At 53.9% G+C, this 26,939-nt stretch overlaps 4 protein-coding genes across 8 annotated transcripts in view; 1 reads left to right on the top strand and 3 right to left on the bottom strand.

The window, feature by feature from the left end:
- Positions 1–2,285: 2,285 nt before the first annotated feature.
- On the bottom strand, positions 2,286–2,883 carry LOC120679707. Its single transcript, XM_039961363.1, has one exon. It carries the CDS (start codon positions 2,655–2,657, stop codon positions 2,409–2,411), a length of 249 nt encoding a protein of 82 aa, XP_039817297.1. The 5' UTR covers positions 2,658–2,883; the 3' UTR covers positions 2,286–2,408.
- A 3,001-nt stretch (positions 2,884–5,884) lies between these two features.
- LOC120677761 (trimethyltridecatetraene synthase-like) overlaps positions 5,885–26,939 on the bottom strand; it is a 29,925-nt gene continuing 8,870 nt past the window's right edge. For 4 of the 5 annotated variants that reach the window (XM_039958951.1, XM_039958953.1, XM_039958952.1 and 1 more), the window contains 2 exons: positions 6,922–7,867; positions 5,885–6,828 (listed from right to left, as the gene is read on the bottom strand). In XM_039958951.1, the coding sequence (XP_039814885.1) occupies positions 6,196–6,828; positions 6,922–7,854 (1,566 nt within the window). In that variant the 5' untranslated portion in view covers positions 7,855–7,867 and the 3' untranslated portion in view covers positions 5,885–6,195. Of the gene's footprint in view, positions 6,829–6,921; positions 7,868–7,964; positions 8,069–26,939 lie in introns of those variants that run through there. The other variant, XM_039958950.1, reaches the window with a different exon arrangement.
- On the bottom strand, positions 8,363–22,883 carry LOC120677764 (heterogeneous nuclear ribonucleoprotein L-like). The gene is made up of 4 exons (XM_039958957.1): positions 22,791–22,883; positions 8,912–9,034; positions 8,765–8,839; positions 8,363–8,647 (listed from the first exon to the last, which is right to left on the bottom strand). Exons 1-4 carry the CDS (start codon positions 22,840–22,842, stop codon positions 8,571–8,573), a joined length of 327 nt encoding a protein of 108 aa, XP_039814891.1. The 5' UTR covers positions 22,843–22,883; the 3' UTR covers positions 8,363–8,570.
- Positions 23,681–25,378, top strand: LOC120677855. The gene is made up of 4 exons (XM_039959058.1): positions 23,681–23,909; positions 24,477–24,775; positions 24,912–24,967; positions 25,057–25,378. The coding sequence occupies exons 1-4, from the start codon at positions 23,681–23,683 to the stop codon at positions 25,274–25,276; spliced, it is 804 nt and encodes a 267-aa protein (XP_039814992.1). The 3' UTR covers positions 25,277–25,378.

The following is a 26,939-nucleotide window of genomic DNA, read 5'->3' as shown; positions in this document are numbered from 1 at the left end:
ATTTCACACCCATCCCGGAATGGTTCCTGCGCTTTTGCTCTCTCTCTTTCTAACAAAGTTTCCACGTGAATCTCTATAAGTGGTACTGGATTGATATAGTGGGTGGTGCTGATTTATTATAAGAAAAAAATATTATTGGCTGGCTGGTAACTGATGCTAATTTGATTCAAAGATAAGCCAATGCAAACAGTGCCCAACTCTTGCCACTCTCTCGTGGTTCCGGTACAGTTAAACTACGACTTACGTGCTCCCAGGAACATTTTTATCTGTTCCCCCCGTCCTTTTTCGAAAGTAAATAGAAAAAAAATTGGCTTCCCCAGGCCTAGGAGTATTTTGTGGCCCAAGAGAGGTATACGCGGCGAATCCAATTAAGCCCAGTCCACTTTAGGCCCGGTATGAAAGCTAGCCTCCTTGAAAAACGCGCAGGCGCCTGCCCGGTTTTTGCCACCAGCTCCCTTCCTTAAAAAAAGAGCGGAATAACTTAATACAAAATTAGATAGACCAATTAGTCTACTTTTACCCACGCACATGCACACATACAGCTACAATTTGGAAACTCATGAGATTTATATGCATTTATTTGAAGTACATATCAAGGCAAGCGGTACAGATCATGCAGTATATATAGCAGCAAAATAAAAATCTTTATTATATACAATAATTGATAATTAAATTGAGAAGACGAAAAGTTAGAAGTTATATTTTTTTATAAGATCAATTTGACTTGTTCACTAATATATCTAAAACATCGTGCATCACTGGTTGCAGTATTGAGAGCGGAGCCCAAAACACTCTCTTTTCAATTGGAGCATCACATCACTCAAACGATACATTGGCCGTGTTTGGTTAGGATTCCATAGAATTTTTTTCACTTTTGACCACTAATTTAGAGTACTAAATAAAGTCTAATTACAAAACCACCTCCACAACCCCCGTGTAAATCGCGAGACGAATCTAATGAGGTCTTTGACCGCGTGATTAGAGGATGGTTACTGTAGCATCAATATAGCAAATCATCAATTAATTACCGTCATTAGATTCATCGCGAAAAGTTACATCCATCCCTGAAAAGGTTTTGCAAATAGACTTCATTTAGTACTCCATGCATACGAGATTCTTTTTTCAAAAAACGTGCGCGGAAATAACCAAACACGGCCATTATGGTGAGCCTATGGGCCTAATGAACAAATAATGGATCGGAGACTGCACGCGCTACCAGTTTGAAGTACGACTAGTTTACACTATAGGATCAGATACACCATGGCTGTGTTTAGTTCCCAAAAACTTCCCCCCAAACTCCAAACTTTCCATCACATCTCCATCACATCAAAACATTAAATATAGCAAATGACTCATGCATGGAGTACTAAATGTAGTTAAATAAAAAAACTAATTACATAGTTTTGATGTACGTTGCGAGACGAATCTTTTGAGCCTAGTTAGGTCATGTTAGGACAATATTTGCCACAAACAAACGAAACGTGCTACACTGCGCTACAGTGACTGATGTGACTTTTCGCATCCACTTTTTACACTCTTTTTACACATCTAAACACACCCCATGTGAGCAACTTCTGCTCCAAGGGTCAACGGTGCCACCGATCCATCCACTCCGTTGTCCTTGTGCACTCGTGGAAAGCGGACACGAGAGGGCACCTGTACATCGATCATCTTCCTCCTAGATGCGTACGATACAAATTGATTAAACGATCTTTTTTTTTTCTGAAAGAGAAGGTAGGAGCACACTGCCATGTCAGTCATTAGTCTGATCCCATACCTGCAGTACCAAGGGGCCAGATTAAATAATGGCTCAGTTACTAAATAGTAATAAATTTTTCAACAATTCTCAACTAAAATTTTCAACCACTAGCAAATCATAACTATCAACTCTTGTAATAGAGAAACTTGCCATGTTTAAATTTCTTGGATAAACCAAGAAATAAATTAAATTCACCTCATGTTCTCGTGATCGGAGATTGATGATGACATACGAGAGGCATGAAAAGTGCTAGATGGGCTTATTGTCATGAGATCCATTACAACCTTGATTGAATTCTTGATTTACCATGCATTTATTCATCAACAAGTAACTGATTTTGGCTGGTTTCATCTGATTCAATAATATTTTATGAGAGAGATAAAACTGAAATAAACCGAAAGCAGACAAGCCGAACAACCTCGGCATAAATTTGTCAGAGAACCGCATGAATTTTTCCCCATCCAGCTGTCACTAAATTGAATTCTACGACTAGTGACCACAAATCTGTCAGCAAACGAACAGGAAGTAATTAACGAAATCTTCATTGCTCCAACATAATAATTCCCTCACACTGCAAATAAGTAGAAGTACAACACAGTGTAGTACAACGATGTACATCGGTGGTATTGTGGTAATAAGCTACAGCCAGCTACTGTTCGTCGTCGTCGATGTCCACCTCCACCACCTTCTTCTTCCTGCCGCTCGCGCTCCCACCGGCGGCGGCGGCGTCAGCTGCCGAAGATGGCTTCTTGCGGTAGGCCTCCTCGTAGCGCCTGGCGGCGTCGACGCCGCGGTCGACGAGGCCGCGGACGTTGGGCACCTTGTAGTTCTGCGCCGCGTACACGCCGACGGCGGCGCCGGCCAGGAACGGGAACAGCCGCCGGAACAAGCAACCCATGGCTTCCTTTCTTACTTAGCTATCCAATCGTTCCCGGAGGACGAACGCGGCTGTGCAAAAGATCGATCAAGCACACACGGTCCAAATGACGCTGTGTGCCGTCAGTGTTGGTGTTCCTGCTCCTGCATGCGAGAGTGAGGTTTTGGGGAGTTGGATGCATGGCAGCAGAGCGCCAGGGACATCGCGCTTATATACTTGCAACTACTGGCCAGGGTGCTTGCTTGAGCATCTACTTTCTCGGTCTCGTTCCGTTTCTTGGACAAGGGTTCAAGAAAGAAGCAGTCAGGGATCGGATCAAACTCGGCCAGGAAGATAGACTTTTGAACAGGTTCTATGCATAGTCTGATGTGATGTGTTGACGTCTACAGTGGTCATGCTGTCGAGTGCTAGTTACAGACTATTTGGATCTAAGTGCTAATAGGTTAAAGCGGCAAACTTTAGCAGTAACCTATTCAAATAGAAGTGCTAATAAGGTAGGCTAAAGTTTAATGAAGATTAAAAAATTTTAACAGAAATATAAGTGTTAATATGTGCTAAAGTTTAACACTTAAATTTAGCTCCTCTAAACACCATGCTCATCAGTTGCTCGCAGAGAACTCACGCGGTTTCAAACTTTCAATTATCCGATGGGGCCCTCTGAAAAAAATGATCCAACGAGATGAGAAGGAGATTGCGAGGAGCAACTTCCTCTCCAAGGGTCAACGCTCAACGGTTTCTGCGATCGAGGGCACCGCACAAGGACCTGAATCTCTCTCTGTTCTTTTTTTTTCTTTCAATTCTGCCTGTTCCTTTGAAGTGAATATAATCCAATGACCGACCTGTCCCAATTCGATCACGAAGACAGGAACTACTAGAAGGCAGCTGCGAAACTGTGCTCATCCTCGTGGGCCCACAGCTGGCTGCTTATGCATGCACGCATGGCATCAGGATGCAACTGAACAGTCAGCAGATGGGGGCGAAGCTACAGTAAGTTTTCTCTCGTGCCCATGCATCATGGTGAAAAATAAATTCTTAATAGTTAACATAATTTTTATCATGTAAATTACTTTCTATGTTTTTATTTATATATCGTATTATGTTTTTTCTAAATTAAACTTGACTAGTTTCGTCAAGATGAAGCCAGAGGGAGCGACTAGGGGCTGTGTTTGGGACGGCTCCGTCCGCCGCGGCTCCGGCTCCGTGCTACAGTAATCGGCACTGTGTTGCACTATAGCGCATAGTTGAGACGGAGCGTTCCGTGCTACAGCCAATGGCCGGAGGAGAGGAGCCGGTGGAGCTGGGTTCCGTGGCTTCACCGGCTCCGCGCTGCAGTAGACTACAGTAGCCGGAGCCGGAGCCGGCGAAGCCCGGCGAAACACGCCCTAGATCTTCAGTGGCGGATGCTGGTCAGCTGGTGTGAAAGCTGCTGCGTCAGCTCTTCTGTAGTGCGTGAAAGATGTTTTGGGACTGTCTCTGTAAGCTGGTATTCACAGCAACTCTTTATCATCGCTTTCAACATAAGCAGAACTACCATGATCTGGTCTTTGGTGTGAAAAAACTAAACAGTAAAAGTTCCGTATGGGAAATCAAGCTAGGAGGCATAGCTAACACACTTATCCATTCTCCAGCTCGTTATCTTAATCTAGATTATTGATGAATTGCTTCGATTAATATGCACAGGTACATGTCGTTTTAGGGTTCCAATCAGTGAAGCTTTAGTTTCAAGCCACTCCTTGCATTGATTTCTCACTCACAAACCGTGATGGGAGGATGTGAAGATTCGAGAGATGGGACGCGTGTTCTTGCATTGCATAGCACATGTACATGGGGCTGAGGTCGGCTCCCTAGCTCGGAGATCGGACGGTTCCGATCCGTCTGGCCGACCATGCGGTGGCCTTGGAGAATGGCGAGAACATGGCCGGCCTCCTCACCGTCGGCGATCAGATTCTTTAGATGAGATCACGGATTCTTTAGAGTGTGGATGATTCAGTACTAAAGAATCTGTGATCTCTTGTCTCACATGTAGCTCTTTTACCATTTCATCTACACAACAGTTGTGATTGAGGAAAAAAAATATTTTTCGTTTGAAGTAATATGTGGAGCACTTTTAGTACCGAATGGTAAATACTATCAGGTACCAAAGACTAGACATAGGTACCGGATGATCTTTCCACCCGGTACTAATGTGAGAGGATCAATTAGTACACCACCTGGTACCAAAGAGGGTGGTAACACCACCCGGTGCCAATGTCTAGCCTTTGGTACCGGATGGTATTACTACCCGGTACTAAACAATTACGAGATCTTTTCATGCTCAAAAGTATAGGAACAAAGCTGATCCGGTACTAATGCTAGAATTAGTATAGGGTTATCTTGATCCTGGTACTTTTGAGGTGGATTCAAACTAGGACTTCTTAGTTCGCGTGTGCTTACCCTAACCACTACACCATATAATCACTCATGGTTGGAAGAGGTTGCAGTCCTTTTATATTATTTATTGATAACATTTTTTAATATTCTAGAGTTTCTACAAATCATACCCTAAGTCTGATTGATGATTTTTTATGGTTGTCACTTGATCGTAGTTTAAATAAATATCAGAAAAATAATAGAAAATAAAAACAATATGCTTTATATTGGTAACAAGCATCTAACGCCCGTTACCAATGTGCACCACATTGGTAACGGGCGTTAACAATCCTATTACCAATAACATCCATTACGAATGTAATCACATTGGTAATGAGCATTTTTACGTATTGGTAACGGGCATTAACATCTGTTACTAATATATGTCAAATTGGTAACAGACGTTGTTAAAGTCTGATACTAGTAATATTTGTAACAGGCATTTTTAAAGTCTGTTATCAATAATGAGTTGATACTAACAGAGATGAAATACATCTAATGGCAACAAAATCAAGTGTCATATGTTTGAAGTCCTATTTTTTACGAAGTCAATGTCAGAAATAGCAAAACTGTAAAGCGCAATGTTTGGAGTCCTAAATATACAATTTTCTCCGCCCTCTGAATACAGCCCACCTGCTGCCTGCATTACCCTTGAAACATGGGTTTGGAAATCATTACATGTATGCATGCCGCCATCACCATCAGACGGCCAACAACTGCATCTTCAACGCGACTATATATATGTTATAACTATATATTTTTAAGCTTATCCTTCTGTATCACACATAATTAATATATATTAAATAGTATATATGCAAGCAAGGTGGACACAATTAGCATTACTACAGAAGATTTCGATATCATCACACTTATTTTGTTTTGAAATACAACATTGTCTCCGAGGTTTTAAATCGTCGGTTAAAACGTTTAGCAGCCTGCTGCTGTTACAGCGTCTAGCGGGCTAATGTCATAGCGTAGCAGCTATAGCCGTCTATAACAGCTGATATACCGGCTATTTAAAACATTGATTGGCACACACATACATCCATATATGTGTGTATGTACATGTAATACGAGGGCATCTATATACGATATACACCACAATGTGACATAGCACGTAGGAGCAAGGCAGACAATGTACCCGATCGAACTAGTAGAGGTGACCCGGGAGCTTGGGCTCAGGGAGGGCCTTGAGCTGGTCCCTGCGTGACACGGATATACCGAACTTCTCCTCCATGCTCAGCTTCTCCGGCGGTACGCCGTCGGGGAGCCTCCACGCGAAGCCGTGCACCAGGTTCGCGAGGACCAGCTGCACCATCCTGAGCCCGAGCCCGTGGGCGGGGCACATCCGGCGGCCGGACCCGAACGGCAGCAGCCGCAGGTCCTGCCCCTTCACGTCCGCCGCCTCCTCGCCGCCGACGAACCGCTCCGGCCGGAACTCCTCCGCCGCGTCCCCCCACACCGCCGGGTCGCGGCCGATGGCCCAGACGTTGACGAGCACGCGCGTGCCCCTGGGGATGTCGTAGCCGGCCACCGCCGTGTCCTCGCGCGACACCCGCGGTATCAGGAGCGGCGCCACCGGGTGCAGCCGCATCGTCTCCTTCACGACGGCGTCCAGGTAGGGGAGGCTCGGGATGTCCCCCTCGCCAACCAAGCGGCCGCGGCCGACCACGCGGTCCAGCTCCTCGGTCACCTTGGCGAGGACCTCGGGCTTCCGCAGCAGCTCCGACATGGCCCACTCCACCGTCACCGACGAGGAGTCCGTGCCGCCGGTGATGAGCTCCTGCACAATACTCATGAATTGAAATTGTTGAGTGATCTAGTACTAATTGGTGATATGATGGTTGATTAACAAAGCATAATTATTATTCTCTACCAGAATGGACGCCTTGACGCCGTCGCGGTCGATGGGGACGTCGAGGCAGGGGTCGCCGGCGAGCTCCAGCAGCTGGTCGACCATGTCGGTGGGCACGAACGCGGGGCCCTCCCGCCGGCGGCGGTCCTCGTGCTCGCGCAGCACGTGCTCGACGAACCGGTCGAACATCTTGCCCAGCCGCTTCATCCGGGCGACGTACCCGTTGGGGTCGAACCAGCCGAGCCACGGGACCAGGTCCCCGATGTGGAGCGCGCCGTTGAGGAAGAAGATCTCCTCGATCATCCACCGGAACTCCTCCGGCGTCGCCACCGCCGCCGCCGCGCCGGCGCCCTGCTCGCCGACGTACTTCCTGCCCAGCACCATGCGTGACACGACGTTGAGCGTCGCCATGAGCAGGTGCTCCTTGACCGCCACCGCCGCGCCGGCGCCGGCGCGGATGTCGCGCAGCATGGCGCGCACCTCCTCGGCGCGGACGAGCTCCGTCCGCCGGAGCTGCCGGGCGCTGAGGAGCTCCGTCAACCACAGCTTGCGGAGCTGGCGCCAGTAGGCACCGTAGTGCGACCAGAGCATGCCGGAGTAGTTGTAGACGGTGTGCTTGCCGCACGCCATGCGGGGCCGGTCGAGGAACGCCAGGTCGTGGGTCTTGAGGAAGAACTCGGCGGCGTCGACGGAAGAGCCGACGACGACGGGGAAGGAGCCGAAGCGGAGCGACATGAGCGGGCCGTACCGCGCCGAGAGCTCGCGGATGGAGCGGTGCGGCAGCGGGCCGATCAGGTTCAGGTTGCCGATCACCGGCCGCGGCCGAGGGCCCGGCGGGAGGTTGTAGTGCTTGTTGCGCGATCCTCGCCGGCGGAGGACGGCCGCGAGGAAGAGGGCGGTGGCCAGCAGGACCGCGAGGGAGGACAGCCATGGTGGTGGTACCTCCATCTCCATTGCTGCCCGTACACTGCAGACAGGCCACGCCATGTGCTTTATTGACTCATGCACTAGTTGTGCTTCAAGAAGGGTGTAGAAGTTTTGTAGAAAATCCGATCACCGCTTGCCGACCCATCGTGCCTACCCAAAAGGTCAAATGGATGAAGACAAATGCATGCATCTCTTTCTCGCTACTGTGTCTTGTCTAGTTGCATGATGAATGCATCTTGACTATGGTTTTTAAGGCGTCGCCTTGTGTCTGCTAGTGCTTTGGCTTTCAGACGAGTTTCCAGGCCAAGATTTTCTTTACCAGTAACAAAAAAACCAGAGGTCACCGATAAACACGTTTATCGGATTTATCGGAAAATTCTCGGATTCGACGTTTTGTTTTCGGACGAAATTTCAAAAAAATACCTCATTTTGTACGGAGAATAACATAGATTATTTTCAAACAATCTAAAAGCGAAAAAAGATATAACAATGCATAGAAATTAGAAATATGACTATCATGAAGCAACAGATAGTCTGTTCAACATGGAGTTTCAAATATTGCACACGAAGATGGTCAATCCCAAATATTACAGTCTCCATCCACAGTTCCAATTCCAAGTACCAACAATTACTACATAGAATAGTCTATGGTCCTAAATATTAGAAGCACACGAAAAGACAAGCTGAAACCCAGGCAAATAGCAATTCATTTTGCATGGACCCTCGAATCTGACTTTCAGGCTTCAGTACAAGGTCTTGATAGAACGTTTCTTCGTCCTTTTCGAGCTCGGACGGAGAGGGATTCCCTTATCCTTACCAGCTGATAAGAGAATACAAATTAATCAATAGTGGACTAAAATTTTTCATTGCAAGTTGATCAATAGTGGACCAAGATTTTCCATAGCAAGTTGTTAAGTACTAGTACAAGGAACATTACCTCCTTCCTGAGTTGTCGAGCCTCCCTCTCCAAGTTCATTTGCATCACCGGAAGCATGAACAACATCACCATCACCTTTAATAAGATTAATATTTCAGCAAAGCTACAGTATATAATATGCAGAATCCCATCAAAAATTAAACTTACCATTGCCTTCACTGTCATCAGAACTACTCTCCCCTGACTCAGCATAAACAGGGCTACCTTGCTGATCCGATTCTGATTCATAATCAGAGAAAATATCTTCAAATTCTTCCTTCCTTTTCTTACCCCTGTCGGTACCCTGTAACAGGGATACCCACTCTTACTGCAGCAAGGCAGGACCCGCGTAGTTATCCGTAGCTGCGCGGGAAAGACGGAGTAGCCAGGCCCCACAGGCCAGGCTTTTCCCTCACCAGGCCAACGGCCCCGGACCGTTCCCCGCCTGAGGATGGGTCCGGTGACGCCACGTGTCTCCACGGAAGGGAAGCTCCGAGCTGACCGCTGAGGCCTCGGACCCCCGGAGGGGTCCGGGACCTCCTGCGCCCGTCCGGACTCCCCTCACCGTGTAGGGGTCCGGAGCCGCCACGTGTCCCAGAGACGTGGGATCGTGCGCGAGTCTTCCGCAGGAAGACTCGCCCACCTACCGCATTTAATGCGATGGACAAGGCGTGCTCTGCCGCCGCGGTACACAAGACAGCCTTTTGTCAGGCCTCGCTGCGCGCCGCGTATTACCAAGGAGCACAGTGCAGCCGCCTGAGCCGCGCCCGCGCAGAGCCCGTCTGCCGCGTTAAATGGATACGACGGCACGGCACTTTTCCATCATGCCACCTACGCCGCTCCCTACACAGCCGTTCAGCTACGTGGCAGGCGATGCTACTAGCTACGTCAGGCTCCGTCTCGACAAGACAGCGCCAAGACATGATGGACGGAGGGCTCCGGGAGCAGGCGAGGGAATCCAAGAGAGAGATCTCCTTTGCCTGCAACGCCATAATGTATGAACAATCCGTTATTTTATATTGCATCGTTGGACCCACCTGTCGGGGATCCAACAGCCGTGTACGCACCCCCTTGAGATATAAAAGGGAGGTGCCCGCTGTGCACAGGAGGGCCTCCACAATCCAGACTGACTCAAGCTCTCGCAACCTTCTCACTCTCGTGGGAAGGCAATACAACACACAGTGGACGTAGGGTATTACGCTCCGGCGGCCCGAACCACTCTAAATCCTGCTGTGTTCCTCGTGTTCTTGAGTGAGACCGATCTAAGACTAGCTACCCCCTGAGTATACACCCTCTGGGCTAGGGCGGGTGCCTTCCGCCACCCGGCTGTGGTTTGCAGCACCACGACATTTGGCGCGCCAGGTAGGGGAAGCAGCTGGTCGCAGTTCATCTTTTCTTCGTCCCCATGGTTCGCGTGGACGACGTGGAGATGACAGAGGGTGTGGCATCCTCCACGCCCCATGCCTCTCGCGTACCTGCTCCAGGGGCAACTGTGCCTATGGAGTAGCCACTACTGGCGGCGGCGCGCGCCGCTCGCCGGCAAGAGTCAGGGCGCCCATCAAGGGCCCCCTCACAGGCTGTGAGCGGCGGAGCGCTGGCAGCGGCTAGGGAGTTGCTTCGCAACCCCCCGGCTGAGGCAGCCTCGCCAGACGCCCTGAAGCAGTGGCGGGACGACGTCGACCGTCTCCTCCACCTGGCTCAGGCCTCCCCCAGTTCTGCAAAGACTGGGCAACGACCTCCGCCTGGCAACGCGGTGGTACCTTACCACCAGCGTCAGGGCGGTGCGTCGGCATCTGTGCGCTCCCCTACCGTGAGGGGTGCACGAACAGAAGACTTGCGGGCGGAGCTCAACCGCCGGCGCGCGGGGGAGGATGCCCGCATCGCTGTCGAGAGGGCGCGAGAGCGCCGTCTCAACATTGAGGGACGCAACCTCAATGTTGATCTGAACGCGGCGGCACCCAGGCCTCCGGTGAACGCCCGAATTCAGTTAGGCGCACCGGTGGCCGGGGTGGGCTGTGCTGCACTTGCGGAGCACCTCCGCGCCGTGGCGTGGCCACCCAAGTTCCGCCCCCACCTGCTGGAAAAGTACGATGGTACTACTAACCCGTCAGAATTCCTGCAGGTGTATGTTACCGCCATCACAGCGGCTGGTGGTAACGGCGCGGTAATGGCAAGCTACTTTCATGTAGCCTTGTCTGGGCCAGCCCGGACCTGGCTCATGAATCTCACACCTGGGACGATCCAGTCCTGGGAAGAGCACTGTGCGAGGTTCACAGCGAACTTCGCCAGCGCCTACCAGCAGCATGGTGTGGAGGCACACCTTCACGCCGTGAGGCAAAAACCAGGGGAAACGTTTCGGGCCTTCATCTCGCGCTTCACCAAGGTACGGGGGACCATTCCTCGTATCTCAGATGCATCTATTATTACTGCTTTCCGCCAGGGGGTACGTGATGAGAAGATGCTAGAGAAGCTGGCGACGCACGAGGTGGAAAGCGTCACTACGCTTTTCTCCCTGGCAGACAAGTGTGCCAGGGCCGCTGAGGGCCGTGCATGGCACTCAGCCCCCCAAGACGGAGACACCAAGGATGGTGGCTCCAGTGCTACCGCTCCGGGCGGTGGCAAGAAGAAGAAGAAGAAGAACCGGGGTCGCGGGGAGCCGCATTCTGGCGGACCAGTCGTTGCAGCGGCAGCGCCAGCAGCGGCACCAGCCGTGGCGGCAGCGGCTGGGGGCCAGAACGCACACGGCAAACACCCTCGCCCGCAAGGTGGAAGCGGAGGTTCATACCCAGTGCATCCCACCGCTCGCCACAGCGCCGCTGACTGCCGCGAGATCCAAAAGCTCGCGAAGCGGGTCAGTGGGCGGCGTGAGCAGTCCTCGAAGGATGGCTCACCCCCTCCTCGCCAGCGGGCCGGCAAGGAGAAGGCCTCTGACAGCAGGGCCGCGGCCGGGGAGAAGGAGCTGGGGTACCAATCCCCCGCTCGAGAGGTGAAGGGCGTCTATCACGACGACGACTCCGATTCCGACAACGGCGACCGTCGCAAGAAGCTGTACGTAATGTATGGCGGGAGCTGGGAGCTCGTCTCCCGGCGGGACGTGAAGACCCTCCGCCGGGAGGTCCTTTCGGTGAGGCCGGGGTTCCCGAGGGCGGCGCCGCACCAGAGGTGGATGAACACCACCATCTCTTTCGGGCCATCCGACTGCCCGGAGAATATGGCCGGAGCTGGTGTGCTACCTTTAGTCACCGCTCCTGTCATATCCAACGTGAGGCTCTACCACGTGCTGATTGACGGTGGGGCTGGCCTCAACGTCATCAGTTATGCAGCGTTTAAGCAGCTGCAGATCCCAGAGTCCCAGCTGACTCCCTCTCGCCCATTCTCCGGAGTGGGCCCACACCCGGTGTTCCCTCTGGGGAGCATCACATTGCCGGTCACGTTCGGGACCGAGGAGAACTTCTGCACAGAGAGCGTCATGTTCGATGTTGCGGAGGTGAACCTCCCGTTCAACGCCATCATTGGCCGACCGGCACTCTACCGCTTCATGGCCATTGCCCACTATGGGTATTTGGTCTTGAAGATGCCTTCCCCTGCCGGAGTCCTCACCATGCAGGGCGACCGCACCGCTGCTGTCGCTGCAATTGAGAGACTGCATACTCTGGCGGCAGAGGCTGCACGCTCCGAGGAGGACCCGTCCACCTCGCAACCCAGGGCGCCTGCAAAGGCTCCCAAGGTCCAACCATCTGATCCGGACCAAGTTCCCGTGAAAACGGTACAAATTGGAGCAGACTCCACCAGAACCACCCGCATCGCGGGGAACCTGGAGGAGAAATAGGAAGACGCGCTCATCGCTTTCCTCCGGGCAAATGTCGACGTGTTCGCCTGGGAACCGTCACAGATGCCCGGGATCCCCAGGGAAGTGATCGAGCACAATTTGAGGATCTACCCCGACACCACGCCGGTGCGCCAGAAGCCTCGGAAGCAGTCCGTGGAGCGGCAGAACTTCATCCGCGAAGAAGTCCGTAAGCTCCTACACGCCGGCTTCGTCGAGGAGGTCCACCACCCCGAGTGGTTGGCCAATCCGGTCGTCGTCCCAAAGGCCAACGGGAAGATTCGGATGTGCATCGACTACACCAGCCTCAACAAGGCATGTCCAAGAGACCCCTATCCTCTTCCGCGTATCGATCAGATCGTGGACTCCACCTCCGGGTGTGACCTTTTGTCTTTCCTAGATGCATACTCTGGTTTCCACCAGATTCAGATGTCTAGAGAGGATAGGAAGCATACTGCCTTTGTAACAGTAGATGGACTTTATTGCTACATTGTCATGCCGTATGGTCTAAGGAATGCCTTACCCACGTTTGTACGAGCTATGAACAAAACCTTCTGTAATCTAATTAGAGATATTGTTGAGGTTTATGTCGATGACATTGTGGTCAAGACTAAGGTAGGGTCAACACTAGTGGAGGACCTGTCCCTCGTCTTCGACCGTCTTCGCTCCACGCGCACGAAGCTGAACCCAGAGAAGTGCATCTTCGGCGTCTCAGCAGGGAAGCTGCTAGGTTTCCTGGTCTCGCATCGAGGCATCGAGGCAAACCCAGCCAAGATCAAGGCGATCGAAGCAATGAGGCCTCCTGGCCGCATCAAGGACGTCCAGAAGCTTACTGGATCTCTCGCTGCTCTTAGCCGCTTCATATCGAGGCTGGCCGAGAGGGCCCTTCCCTTCTTCAAGCTATTGAGGAGGTCCGGTCCATTTTCTTGGACCGAAGAGGCTGAACAGGCCTTCCAGGAGCTGAAGCAGCACCTCACCTCGCTGCCAGTATTGGTGGCTCCAGAACCCGGTGAGCCGTTGTTTCTGTATCTTGCTGCATCTGCGGAGGCGGTCAGCATGGTGCTGGTCGCCGAAAGGATGGAGCAAACTCGCCAGGGGAGCTCCAAGGTCCTGTTGGCCAAGGATGGTGAGCTGGACCCCGGACACGGGGGCCCGTCAGCCTCACCCCAGCTTGAAGGTCTGGATCCTGCACAGGCAGGTCCGGGGGAGCCTCATCCTAGTGGGAACCCAGAACCACTGGGGGCCCAAGGGACAGATGTGGTGGACAAGGGCGAGCCGGACCCGGGAGCTAGGGTCCGGACCGTCTAGAAGCCAGTCTACTACGTCAGTGAAGTCCTCCACGAGGCAAAGGCCAGGTATCTTGAGACGCATAAGCTTATCTATGCAATACTTATTGCGTCCAGGAAACTGCGCCACTACTTTCAAGCACACCGAGTTGTTGTAGTGACCTCTTACCCATTAAGAGCGATCCTACACAACTCCAACGCCACAGGCAATATCGCCAAGTGGGCAGCAGAGCTGGCAGAATTCCAACTGGATTTCCAGCCACGCCATGCGGTCAAGAGCCAGATCCTGGCTGATTTCATAGCGGAGTGGACTCCTTCCCCAAGCAACCCTGGGGGTCCGGTCATAAATGCTGGACCCCCGGAGCCGGAAATCAGGACACCAGTCTTCACCGAGCCTCACTGGACACTCTTCTTTGATGGGTCCGCCCGCGAGAAGTGGGCCGGGGCTGGTGTGGTCCTCATCGACCCAAACGGAGATCAGCTGAAGTACATGGTGCACCTTGAGTTCAAGGCCACCAACAACATGGCGGAATACGAAGCTCTGATCTTCGGCCTGACGCAAGCCCTCTCATTGGGGGTCCGGCAGCTTCTGGTGAAGGGGGACTCCCAGCTAATCATCAAGCAGGTCCGAGGGGATTGCAACTGCAACAATCCCCAGCTCGCGGCATACCTCATACACGTGAGGAAGCTCGAGAAGGACTTCGACGCCTTGGAACTGCAACACGTTCCCCGCGAGCACAACTCAGCAGCAGATGATCTCTCTGCGAGACCATCTACCTGGGCATCTGTGCCCGAGGGTGTCTTTGAAAGACGGCTGCTGAAACCTACCGCCCAGCCTGCCGAGCCGGGTGAGGGGGATCAAGCTGGCACCTCGAAGCTAGCGGTCCCGGCAACATTCCACCTATGGTGCCCGACCAGGGCTGTGTGTTCTGTTGAGGAACCTGGTGACCTCACAGAGCCACCCCCACCTGCTCTGGGAGCTCCCGATGCATGGATCTCCGAGATCCGGGACTACCTGAAGGATAACATCCTCCCTGATGACGATGTGTCCGCTGAGCGCATAGTCCGATTGGCTAAACGTTACGCGGTGGTAGAAGGGGATCTCTACCACCGTGGCGCCAACGGTGTCCTCATGCGATGCATTTCCCAGGGAGAGGGCCGCGAATTGCTCGCGGAGATCCATGGAGGCGAGTGCGGAAGTCATTCCTCCTCTCGCACGCTTGTTGGTAAGGCCTTTCGGCATGGCTTCTACTGGCCAACAGCACTCCAGGATGCGGCTGAGCTGGTAAGGTCCTGCAAAGCATGCCAGTTCCATGCAAAACAAATACACACCCCAGCTCAAGCTCTGCAGATGATTCCACCCTCATGGCCATTCGCTGTGTGGGGTGTGGATATCCTGGGGCCTTCCCCCGGGCTGTCGGCGGATACCGGTTCCTCTATGTCGCCATCGACAAGTTCACCAAGTGGCCGGAAGTTACTCCTGTGGTGAGTATTACTAAGAAATCAGCAGTCGCATTCCTCAGGTCCATTGTGTGCAGATTTGGCGTCCCAAACCGCATCATCGCGGACAACGGGACCTAATTCAAAAGCAGACTCTTCCAAGAGTACTGTGAAGACATCGGCATCCAGCTATGCTTTGCGTCTGTAGCACATCCCCGCAGCAATGGACAGGTTGAGAGAGCGAATGCAGAGATCCTCAGGGGACTCAAGACCCGCACCTATAACTGCTTGAAGAAGCATGGTGCCAAGTGGGTTGACGAGCTTCCGTGTGTACTATGGGGCAACCGGACCACACCCAGCCGGGCCACCGGGGAGACTCCGTTCTTCCTGGTCTACGGGGCTGAAGCATGCCTTCCCCCAGAAATTCACCTGGGCTCACCACGGGTCCAGGCCTTTGACGAATCCATGCAGGAGCAGCTGCGGTGCGACGACGTGGACCTCGTCGACGAGCGAAGGTGGCGAGCAGCAATCCGAAACGCACGCTACAACCAGGCGCTCCGGCGCTATCATCAACGGTTCGTGCACAGCAGGGAGCTCCGGGCTGGCGACCTCGTCCTCAGACGGATCCTGAGCCGAGCAGGGCTCCACAAACTCTCCCCCAGTTGGGAGGGGCCCTTCAGGGTTACAGAGGTATGCCGGCCCGGATGCGTTCGCCTCGCCACAGAAGATGGGGTGCCGCTGCCCAACCCATGGAACATAGAGCATCTGCGTAAGTTTTACACCTAGGCAGAGCAGGGAAATAAACTTTTCCTTTGTAATAAGATAGAGTCAGCGTGCGGCCCAGAACGGTTGAGGGCCACCCTCGTAAACCCGACCTCTGGCATCCATCGCACCGTCGGCTAACGCGCGGCTCAAAGCGGTAGAGGTCCGACCTCATAAACCCGGCCTCTGACATCCATCGTGCAAGCCATGTACATCAAAGATTGCAAAGGAAATAATTTCTCCCAGTTCTGTCTTTGTGTCAAAATTTAAATTCGCATGCCGATTCTCAAGTTTTATCTAACCCCCGCGGGGACCTCTACTCTTGTTGCTGCAACTAAGATTTGCATTGAGCTGCTGGACTGCCGTACAGATCCGGACCCTCTTGCTGCTGGAGTGGGGTCCGGATCCCTAGGGACCTACTCTGGGGAGCGGATACTTGTTTCCTGGGGTGGTCCGGAGCCCAGTGTAGCCGCTTAGCTGGTTCCGTACCCAAAAGCCTGCACACTCCACCGCCCTGTAACGAGTGCTCTAGTACCTGGAGCCGTGTAATTAGGGGCCCGGACCTCGTCCCAGCTCAAGAGCTGGCTTCCTAAATCCAACACGGCATGTCCAGCACTATATCTCAAAGGATCGAGCACAGCAAAGTGACCTCACCCACTGCTGCGAAGGGTCTGGGACGGTGAAGCCAGGTCCGGAAAGATCGTGCTGTTTCCTGGAAAGGTCCGGAGCCCTGCGTAGTGCCTTAGCCTGGTTCCGACCCTAAGCCTACGCACTCCACCACTCTGTAACAAGCACTGACCAACCTGGACCTGCGCATCTTGAGCCCCGGACCCTGTACCAGCCTGGCACTGGTCAGGGATGAGTCCCGCGGGCCTGCTACTAAGCTGTGAATTTGAAGTGGTATACAGGTTAAGCCTCCACTAGGGTGGTAGCCAGCCTCAAACCATTGAGCCTACCTACCAGGGGGTCCTAGCATCCGCTTCAAAGCCTTCATGCAGACCAAGGTCCAGTTTCAACGGTAGACAGACTCAAAACAACTGAGTCTATCTCCCAGGGGGCCCGAGCATCCACTTTGTCCCAGACACCATGAATGGATTCTGCATGCGCCAAACAGCTAAGTTGCAGTATCATTGCTACCATATAAGCAAATTTGATTATTCTCTCTGTAGTTCTGTATGCTATGCAGGGAACAAGACGCTTGCTCGTCTTACAAACTATGTGACACCTATGCCCAAGGAGGTCCGGAGTATCTTCTACGGCTCACGTGGCAGACAGGTCCAAACAACTGAACCTATCCGCCAGGGGGCCAGGGCGCCGGGGTGCCGCATACCGCAAATCAACAACCGACAAATAGCTAAGTTGAAGTTTCTTCTATTTCAAAAACTTTCAACTAATACAATGTTTGTTACATAATGCAAAAGGAAAAAAGATACAATCCCCAGCCTAAGGGTTCGCAGGCTCTCGCTTGAAGTAGGCGGCGACGAAGTCAACGACCTCCCGCACGCTGTCCAGAGCGGCGGCCTCCGTCTCTGCTACAGGGCCATCGACCACGGGCGCCAGCGAGATGGCCGGGTCGTGGCTCCGGAGGCAGGTCAGGATGTGCTCCGCCACCATCCGGATCAGCTCGCGGCCCTCGGTTTCGAGCTGTCCAGTAAGGACCGGCCCCAGGCGCTGGAGCCTATCCGAAGCAGAGCTCAACACTGGGAGGGCGTCAGCTATCGAAGCTGGCGGCTCCGCCACCTGGATTGGGCTCATTCCAAATGGCACCAGTGCGAGGCTCGCTTCGGCCGCCCAGTCAGCGATCCGCTGGGCTCTAGCGCGCTGGTCTTCCTGGTGCTTCTGGACCGCCTCCTGGACCGCCTCTTGCACCCGGGTGTCCAGGGCCGCCTTGGCCACCTCCACCTCGCGGGACCTCTCCTCCAGCTTGGTCTCCCTCTGCTCAGCCCATGCCTTCAGCTTCTTGAGCGAGTCTCGCTGGTGCCCGAGCTCCTTCTCTATGCCGGTGGCGTGGGCCTCCCGCTTGGCGAGGGACTTCCGGCCCTCCTCCAGATACGCCTCGTCGGCAGCCAGCTGGCTGGCTCTCTCCTGCAGTTGCTCGCGCCATCCCTGCAGAGTCGCAGAGAAGACGTCGAGCTCCTGCCTCCGGAACTCGAGGTCCTCGCTGCGAGTCTCCAGCTCGGACTATTGAACTGCGAGGTGAGCCTCGAGGTCGGACCGCTGAGCAGCGAAGCCAACAACCTCCAGGGTGAAGTCCTGCTCCCGCTGCGCCAAGGATTTCTCCCGGTTTGACACTGCGAGCTCTCGGTCAAACACCTTCTTAAGGCTGGCTCGGTAGGCCTCTTGGTCCGACTTGAGCTTCGACCGAGCTTCCGCAGCGCGGGAGGCTTCTGCCTTCGTGTGCGCTTCCAGGCGGGTGTGCCAGTCGGAGAGACGCTGGTGCTCGCTCTCCAGTGCAGACCACTCCCGCCGGAAGGCCGCCTCGGCGGAGGAGGTTGCCTCCTCGATCGACCGCCGAACCTGCAACAGCACCTGAGGAAGGGGAGCCGCATCCTCCTCCGGGGGTTGGAGCTGCAGGAGCCGCCTGCCAAAGACCACCTCCAACTCCTCCTCTGCAACAGGACCGGAGCTGGAGGTGGGGGCTTCCGCTGCGGCAATCTGTCTCCGGCGCCCCCGTTGCCGCCGTGGTGAACGCGGCACGTGCCAGCTCCGCGCCCCTGCAGCTGCCGTGTGGGCGCGGCCGGGCCCAGCTCGGCGCCCCCGCTGCCGCCGGGGGTTGGCGGGTCCCAGCTCCGCGCCCCTGCAAGCTCCGTGTCGGGGAGGCGGGCCCAAGCTCATGGCCCCATACCGCCGGTGGGGAAGCCCGCTGCCCAGTCCGGCGCTGAGCTGCGTGTCGGGCGCGGCGGGCCGAGGGCGACAGGCCGAAAGCCGGTGTGGACGCGGCCGTGCCCAACCCGGCGCCCTGCAGCGCCATGTCGGCGCGGCTGTGCCCAGCTCCGCGCCCCTGCAGTTGCCGTGTCGGGCGCGGGGTGTCACAGCTCCGGCGCCCCTGCAGCTGCCGTGTAGGGCGCGGCTGTGCCCAGCTCCGGCGCCCCTGCCTGCGGTGTCAGGTGCGGCTGCGCCTCCCGAGCCGGCATTTCAGCCGCCGCGGCATCGGGCGCGGTAGCACCCAGCGCCGGCGTTTCCACCGCCGTTGTGTCGGGTGCGGCTGCGTTCAGTGTCGGCGTTTCCACCGACGCCGCGTCGGGCGCGGCTGCACCCAGCACCGGCGCCACCGTCACCGCCGCCGCGTTGAGCGCAGCAGAGTCTAAAAATGACACGCCAGTTAGCATCACGTCATGCTCCACGGGGCTAGCACAGGTCGCCGTACCTGAGGGTCCCGTACCTGCTGTCGCCGTCGCTGTCGACGCCATGGCCGCCGCCGCCTGGGCACCTGCCGATGTGCCAGCGATGGTAGAAGAACCGCTGGGGCGGGGAGTCCTGGCAACAAAGCAGGGAAGCCTTTTAAAAGAAAAAACAAACAGAGCACCGGCGCAAGGGAATAGAGCAGGATGACACTAACCCAGAAGTACCGGGTACCCAGCGTCCCCGGAGCACCGGCCTCTTCTCTTGCGGTTGCTGCTGTTGCTGCTGCTGCCCCTGCAGCTGCAATGCAGGCGCAACCTGGGCTTGCTCTTGCTGCTGCTGTCCCCATGGCTGCGGCACGGGCGCAACCCGGGGTCGCACCTGTTGCTACTGCTGCCGCCCTCGCGTCTGCTGCCGCTGCTCTTGCGGCTGCAGCAGCTGCTGCTGCTGCTGTTGCTGCCGGCGGGAGGAATTCCGCGGCGGCGATGGTGGTGGTGCAGTCGCCCCAGAGGATGCGTGGGGGCCGGCAGCCCGGGAGCTACCCTGGCCCGCGCCCTCAGAAGACCTCTGGCGCTTCGCGGCGGGCTCCGAGACCAGGGTCCCGTCGCCCCGGAGTAGCCTGCGCCGGCCTCCGTCGCCCGACGATGCACCGGAGCTGCCTTGTGCCCGGCTGGAGCCGGCTGTGGCCGCGCTGCTAGCCGCGGCCTGCTTCCCCTTCGTGGTGGCGCCGGATCCCGCAGCGCTCAGCGTGGCCTGATCCCCGGATGCACCCAGGATCCGGAGCCCGCGGTTCGCGTCGCCTCCGGTCTGGCGTGGGGCCAGTCCCCCGTCGTCCAGAGTCGGCAGGGTTGCCAGCACCGCCACCCTCGCGGAGTCCTCGTAGAGGGGGACTATGCCCTGCGGGAGGATCAGGTTCTCCGGGATGAAGGCGTCCCCCGTCACGTTCCGCACCAGAAGCTCCAAGGCCTCCTGTGTCAGGTCGCTCCCCTCTCCGCGTTGGGTCCTGCTGCAGTCGTTGAGACCGGTGAAGTTCCACGCTGCACGTGGCCGCTGCTTCAGGGGAGCGATCCGGCGCTTCACGAAGTCTCCGAGCACATGCCACGAGGTGAGGCCGCTCTCTGCCAGCGACCTGATCTTGTCCAGCACGGAGTCGAACTCCGGCTGCAGCGACGGCTTGGCCCTCCAGGATGCCTTGTCGGAGGCGGGCCCCTCGGTCGGCAGGGTGAGGCGCTCGTTGGCTTCGGTGGTGGCGATCACCCAATCCCTGCGGCACTCCTCCCACTTCCCGCCAGCCAGGCCGGGAATGTAAGGAGTCGCCAGGTCACTCCTCACCTGGAAGTAGTACCCTCCCACCTCGTCCTTGCTCCTTCCGGATCTCACCAGAATGAAGAAGTAGCGGAAGAGGATGACACAGGGCCGAACTCCCACGAACATCTCGCATAGGTGCACGAAGATGGACGTCAGGAGGAGGGAGTGCGGCATCAGATGCTGAAGTTGGAGGCCGAAGACTTCCAGCAGCAGTAGCAGGAACGAAGAAATCGGCAGTCCCACGCCAGTGGAGATGTGCGAGATGAATAGCACAAACTCCCCGGCGCGGAGGTTGCCAAGGGGAACCGAGCCTGCTCGCACCCCCCAGCAGACGGCGCACTGTGTTCAACTCTCCCTCGGTCTGGTATCGGCGGGGGTGAACAAGGGATGCCATTGCTCAGTGGAGATGAGAGGCAGCCGGCGCGAGGGAACAAAGGGCAAAGGGGGCTCGAAGGCAAAGGGGCGCAAAGGTTGGAAGGGAGAAGATGAATGCGGGAAATTAACCGCGGAATGCGGTACACCCCATTATAAAGCCTGACTCAACCGGCGCGCCCCGAAACCGTCGCTGGAACCCAAGCGACGTCCGCACCTAGTGTTAACCGCCCATTCCATGGCAAGGGGGCCCAGGCCCACCTGTCAGGGAGAGCGGGTAACCAACAGAGGTGTGAAAAGGCGGGATCCAAACCGCCGCCCGCGCGCGTGAAGCGAGGCGGAAGCTGAGCTGATGTGCGCGCATTAATCGCAGGCGTGGCCGAGCTTTTCGGGAACTGCGCCGGTGGTAAATATTCCGTTTACTCCGGCCGCAACAATGCCGAGCGTCGCGCGCATGACTAGGTGAACCACTATTATGCGTGGGGATCGTGAGTCAGTAAGCCGTTGCGATGTGATGAGGCAGCAACCAACCCAATGGGTGGTCAAAGCCGGTCAAGACCCCTGCGGAAAGGAGCTTCAAGCTATATAGAGCCAAATCGCAGAAGTGGCCCCACCTGTGGGTTCGTACCTCCCCCAAGGTGGGCCCGGGGGCCACTGTCGGTACCCTGTAACAGGGATACCCACTCTTACTGCAGCAAGGCAGGACCCGCGTAGTTATCCGTAGCTGCGCGGGAAAGACGGAGTAGCCAGGCCCCACAGGCCAGGCTTTTCCCTCACCAGGCCAACGGCCCCGGACCGTTCCCCGCCTGAGGATGGGTCCGGTGACGCCACGTGTCTCCACAGAAGGGAAGCTCCGAGCTGACCGCCGAGGCCTCGGACCCCCAGAGGGGTCCGGGACCTCCTGCGCCCGTCCGGACTCCCCTCACCGTGTAGGGGTCCGGAGCCGCCACGTGTCCCGGAGACGTGGGATCGTGCGCGAGTCTCCGCAGGAAGACTCGCCCACCTACCGCATTTAATGCGATGGACAAGGCGTGCTCTGCCGCCGCGGTACACAAGACAGCCTTTTGTCAGGCCCCGCTGCGCGCCGCGTATTACCAAGGAGCACAGTGCAGCCGCCTGAGCAGCGCCCGCGCAGAGCCCGTCTGCCGCGTTAAATGGATACGACGACACGGCACTTTTCCATCATGCCACCTACGCCGCTCCCTACACAGCCGTTCAGCTACGTGGCAGGCGATGCTACTAGCTACGTCAGGCTCCGTCTCGACAAGACAGCGCCAAGACATGATGGACGGAGGGCTCCGGGAGCAGGCGAGGGAATCCAAGAGAGAGATCTCCTTTGCCTGCAACGCCATAATGTATGAACAATCCGTTATTTTATATTGCATCGTTGGACCCACCTGTCGGGGATCCAACAGCCGTGTACGCACCCCCTTGAGATATAAAAGGGAGGTGCCCGCTATGCACAGGAGGACCTCCACAATCCAGACTGACTCAAGCTCTCGCAACCTTCTCACTCTCGTGGGAAGGCAATACAACACACAGTGGACGTAGGATATTACGCTCCGGCGGCCCGAACCACTCTAAATCCTGCTGTGTTCCTCGTGTTCTTGAGTGAGACCGATCTAAGACTAGCTACCCCCTGAGTATACACCCTCTGGGCTAGGGCGGGTGCCTTCCGCCACCCGGCTGTGGTTTGCAGCACCACGACAACCCCGTTTCCCACCAATCTTCTTTTTAAATGCAGCCACCTCTTCATCACTCATCCCTAACTCATCTATAACAAGTCTGCTAGGATTAGGGGATTCGGGCCTTTGGTCATCACGTTCATCTAGAGTCGGCGCGGACTCACTCCTAGAGGTGCACAACCAATCCATGATCGGGTTCCTTTCATCATACATAGTCACATCTATTAGGATGCTACAAGGATCAGAATCTCTTTCATGCTCCTTGTTGGTTTTCATTTCTTGAAGGTTTTGCATGTCAGTTACGAAATGTTGGATACGCAACTTCAAATTATAATGTACAAAAACCACTCTCCCTGCAGGAACACATACAAACTCAACTTTAATTTATGAAGCACACTTGCCAATTAAATCAACTCAACTTTAATTTATACAGCACACTTGCCAATTAAATCATTGTATATCATTGTATATCACAGATTGAACTTGTTCAATAGTACAGATCAAGAATTGTTCAATAGTACAGATCAACACTTGCCAATTAAATTTATGCTGCACACTTGCCAATCTAAACTCTAAAATCTAAATCTCACAATACTACTAAGGGAGCTACTCAAATCAGCACTTCAAAACAAGATAAATAACCAACATTTCACAATGACAGTCTAATAAGCAACTAGTTTGCCGATTTACCATCTTTTGCAGTCACCTCCATTCCACCGTTACTGTCCATTGTTCCCCTAGGAATGGCACCACTGTATGATGCGCCGGCGGCACCACTGGAGGAAGCACCAGCGATGCCTTTACCTCTGCAGCGGCGTTGCACCGCATCTTGCTCAACAGCATCATCAGGACCTCGCGTGGGACGCGCAGGCGCATCATCTTCCCTTCCCCCATCCATTGCCATCACCACTCCGAGATGCTAAAATTGAAAAGGCTCAGCTTACCTTGCTACAATCGGCAAGCACTGCTGAAATTTAAGAGGCTCACCTTCTCTGGTAGCCTGGTCAAGGCATCGGGGAAGGCGCAGCGCCGGTGCGGCGTCGGGGAATCGGGTCCCGGCAGTGGCGGCGCCTCCCTCCAGCGCCAAATGCCCAGGTGGCACGGTGCCGGCAGTGGCCCAGGAGCTCGATTTCTCCTGGAGGCTGGTGAGGGCGAGGGACCGGAGCTCCTGGAGGCTGGAGCTAGGCGAGGCCGGCGAGGGAACTCAAGTGGGCGGCCGCCGGTCGGGCGCAGTCGAGGGAATCGCTACTGCACTACTTCGCTAGGGTTGGGGGGGCTTGGCAGGAGCAACGTGGGGTAGCCTGTGGCCTGCTTTTGGTTTTGGGCCGGGCCATATTCAAAAGAAACAAAAATTTTGACCGGCAAAAAAAATAACCGGGCCCCCACCGAAAAACGTGATTTTCGGTTTTATCGGAATTTTATCGCCGAGAAAAAAAAACCTTGTTCCAAGCTGGGCGTCCGGCCCGCCATGACCTTCTGACCTATGGCGTCGCCTCACGAAGAAAGGCGTCGCCAAGGCGTCCAGCGGACGCCACACGGAGGGGGAAGGCGATGCGCGCGGGGAAAACAGGCGCAGCCACCTTGCGCGCGGGGGAAAAAACCATGCGCGCGCGGGAAGCGGATAGGGAGCTGCGCGCGCGGGGGAAATCGCGGGATATACCCCGCGCGGGCACGGCGCACGCCCCTGCGCGGGCGGGAAATCGAGTGAGGAGGGAAGAGAGGAGGGCGGAGGCCGGACCTGGAATCCGGCGGCGGGAGGTGGAATCCCCGGCGGCAGGAGCTGGAATCCGGCGGCGCGGCCCCTCCATATTCCATCCAGCCACTGGTTCCTCTGCTCTACCTCCTCACGCAGCTCTACCCCTCTGCTTCCTCTGCTTCGTTCGCCTGCAGATCTGCGCTTCCACGACTCTCCTCTGCAGCTCTTCCCCTCAAGGATTCGTGGCTGCTAGCTCTGCTCCAAGGATTCGTGGCTGCTTGCTCTGCTCCACCTCACGTCAGCTCAGAGTCAGAGGTATATTTTCTGTCCCCTTCTTTGCTCTTCCTTCACCTCCTCATGTCCTCTGCTCACTGCTCTGTTCTGGCTTCTATATATAGCCATAAGCATGCCATGTGATTGAGTGATTCTTTTTCTGATGCCCGAGATGTAGCTGCAGCTTGCTGTCTGGGGAAAGAAAAGTGAGTTCAGAATTCAGATCATACAAAGGTATTTCATTTGAATGCTTGATCCTTTATTCATTGATTACAATGTATTTGTCTTACATAATTACATTCATCTATGTTGAAACCTGCAAGGGGATGCATGCTACATGAAACAAGCCAACAAGGGCTGCTGGATAGAGGAGGATCAGTGGTACATGTGCTCCAGAACAGGAACCAAAAAGGTATGTATGTGCATGTTTGTGCTGCCTCTATTTTAGATGAGGGTATGTGTATGGCGTCGCCTCGCCGCGCGCCTTATTCGCCTAGGCGTCTGGAAGGGGGTGGGTCGCCGCACCTCGCCTTTCCTCCTTAAAAACCATGATCTTGACCCGTTTTAGAATGCATCTTCTAGGCTTCGTATTAAAAACTAAATAAAAATTATTTGCAAAACATTTTGAGTGATGATTATAATTTTTTGTGATAAATCTAATAACAATAATTAATTAATACTAGCGGCACGTTATTAAAAAATATACTAAATAATAACTTTATTTTATATTTAAAATGTAAGTTAATGATAATTTTGTATTTATATTAAACATGAATTTATGTTAGGTAACCAACAATATAATATCATAGAGATTAAAATTATTTAAACTAAGAAACTTAACCCATAACACAATTATTTATATTCAATAATTTAGCTCGTATTTTAAAAGTCTAGTAAACAAAAAAAAATATATTCATACATCAAAAGACATAGCCTTCATATACAATGGAGAAATAATTGAGGAACTCTATAGGATCGAACTACTCATAAACCTCATGAATCCAGCCAACATTAATAAAGGGATCATATTGGAATACTGAGATGTCCGGACATTTAAGTACTCTATAATCTAATATTATGTCCTAGACTCGTAGTAGTAACTCCACACCTTGGCCCAGTTCCACGAATTCCTGATCCTCAGCTGCAGCTAGGCCAAGTAGTCCACAGGAAAATACAAAATTGAAGGAAAGTCGCAACAAGAATAGCACAATATTGTAATGTTAGGTCGAGTGGATGCTTGTTGATCTCACGTGCTAGGTAAAAAGGATGCAGTGATAAACTTGAGAGGTCAAGACTCGACCTGCAAGAATGCCGCATAAGACTAACAGAACTCTCATTACCTTTTGCTGTTGGCTCTTCCAGATAGAAAAGAAGTATGTCAATTTCTTGGTCTTGTAATTCCAGATACATAAAGAGACATTGTCTACTTTAGAAAAGGTAAATAATATAGTTTACAAGGCATGAGAAATTCTGATGGATAATCCACCGTGGCTAGATAACTGTATGTCTATGCTGAGCTCAACCAATATGAATCGTCTCTGCTTGTTTTCAGCGTCCTGCCAAAATTTATACCTAACTACTATTACAAAAGAGCTCAGTGTAAAGAAACAAAGAGAGTGAATATTATAGGGAGATGACTCGCTGACAAAGATGTTCTCCTTAGTTCCAGAAGACCATCTTGCCTATTTCCTTGGTCGATGAAGTAAATCCATTGATATTCCATACTTTCAGCTAGCTTATTTACCTTAGGCAAGCACAGTAGCTCAGTTTCTGTTCTCCTTCTCTTTTTCTTCTCTATCTATTAACTAACCTGGGATTCCCCTCCTGGCAAACTAAAATGGAATGACCAAGAGTGAATTGCCTCCAAGTCACGCCATACGTAAAATTTGAAAACAAGCATGTAAATCAGTGGTATATATTGAAATCGTATACCTAGCTCTAAGTTTACATTGTACCAATATTCTACTAATTCAATCCTGACATAACTATCTATGTGGTCCTTTGTCATCAATGTCTGAATCTTAGTTAAAGTTTACCTTGCTCGCAGCTCACTTGGCTGGGCACTTTTGTCTTCTTCTCTTCTCTATGACCCAAACACAAGGAGCAAAGCTTTGTCAGGCAAGTAACAATCATGATCTAACTAATAGGTATATAAGGAAATGGCATCATATTATAATGGCCATATTAGTTAAACAGCACGACAATA

Source organism: Panicum virgatum, chromosome 6N, assembly GCF_016808335.1.
Source record: "Panicum virgatum strain AP13 chromosome 6N, P.virgatum_v5, whole genome shotgun sequence".
Classification (NCBI taxonomy): Eukaryota; Viridiplantae; Streptophyta; class Magnoliopsida; order Poales; family Poaceae; genus Panicum; species Panicum virgatum.
Note: the sequence above shows the minus strand (reverse complement) of the source record. Positions and strands in the feature narration are given on the sequence as shown.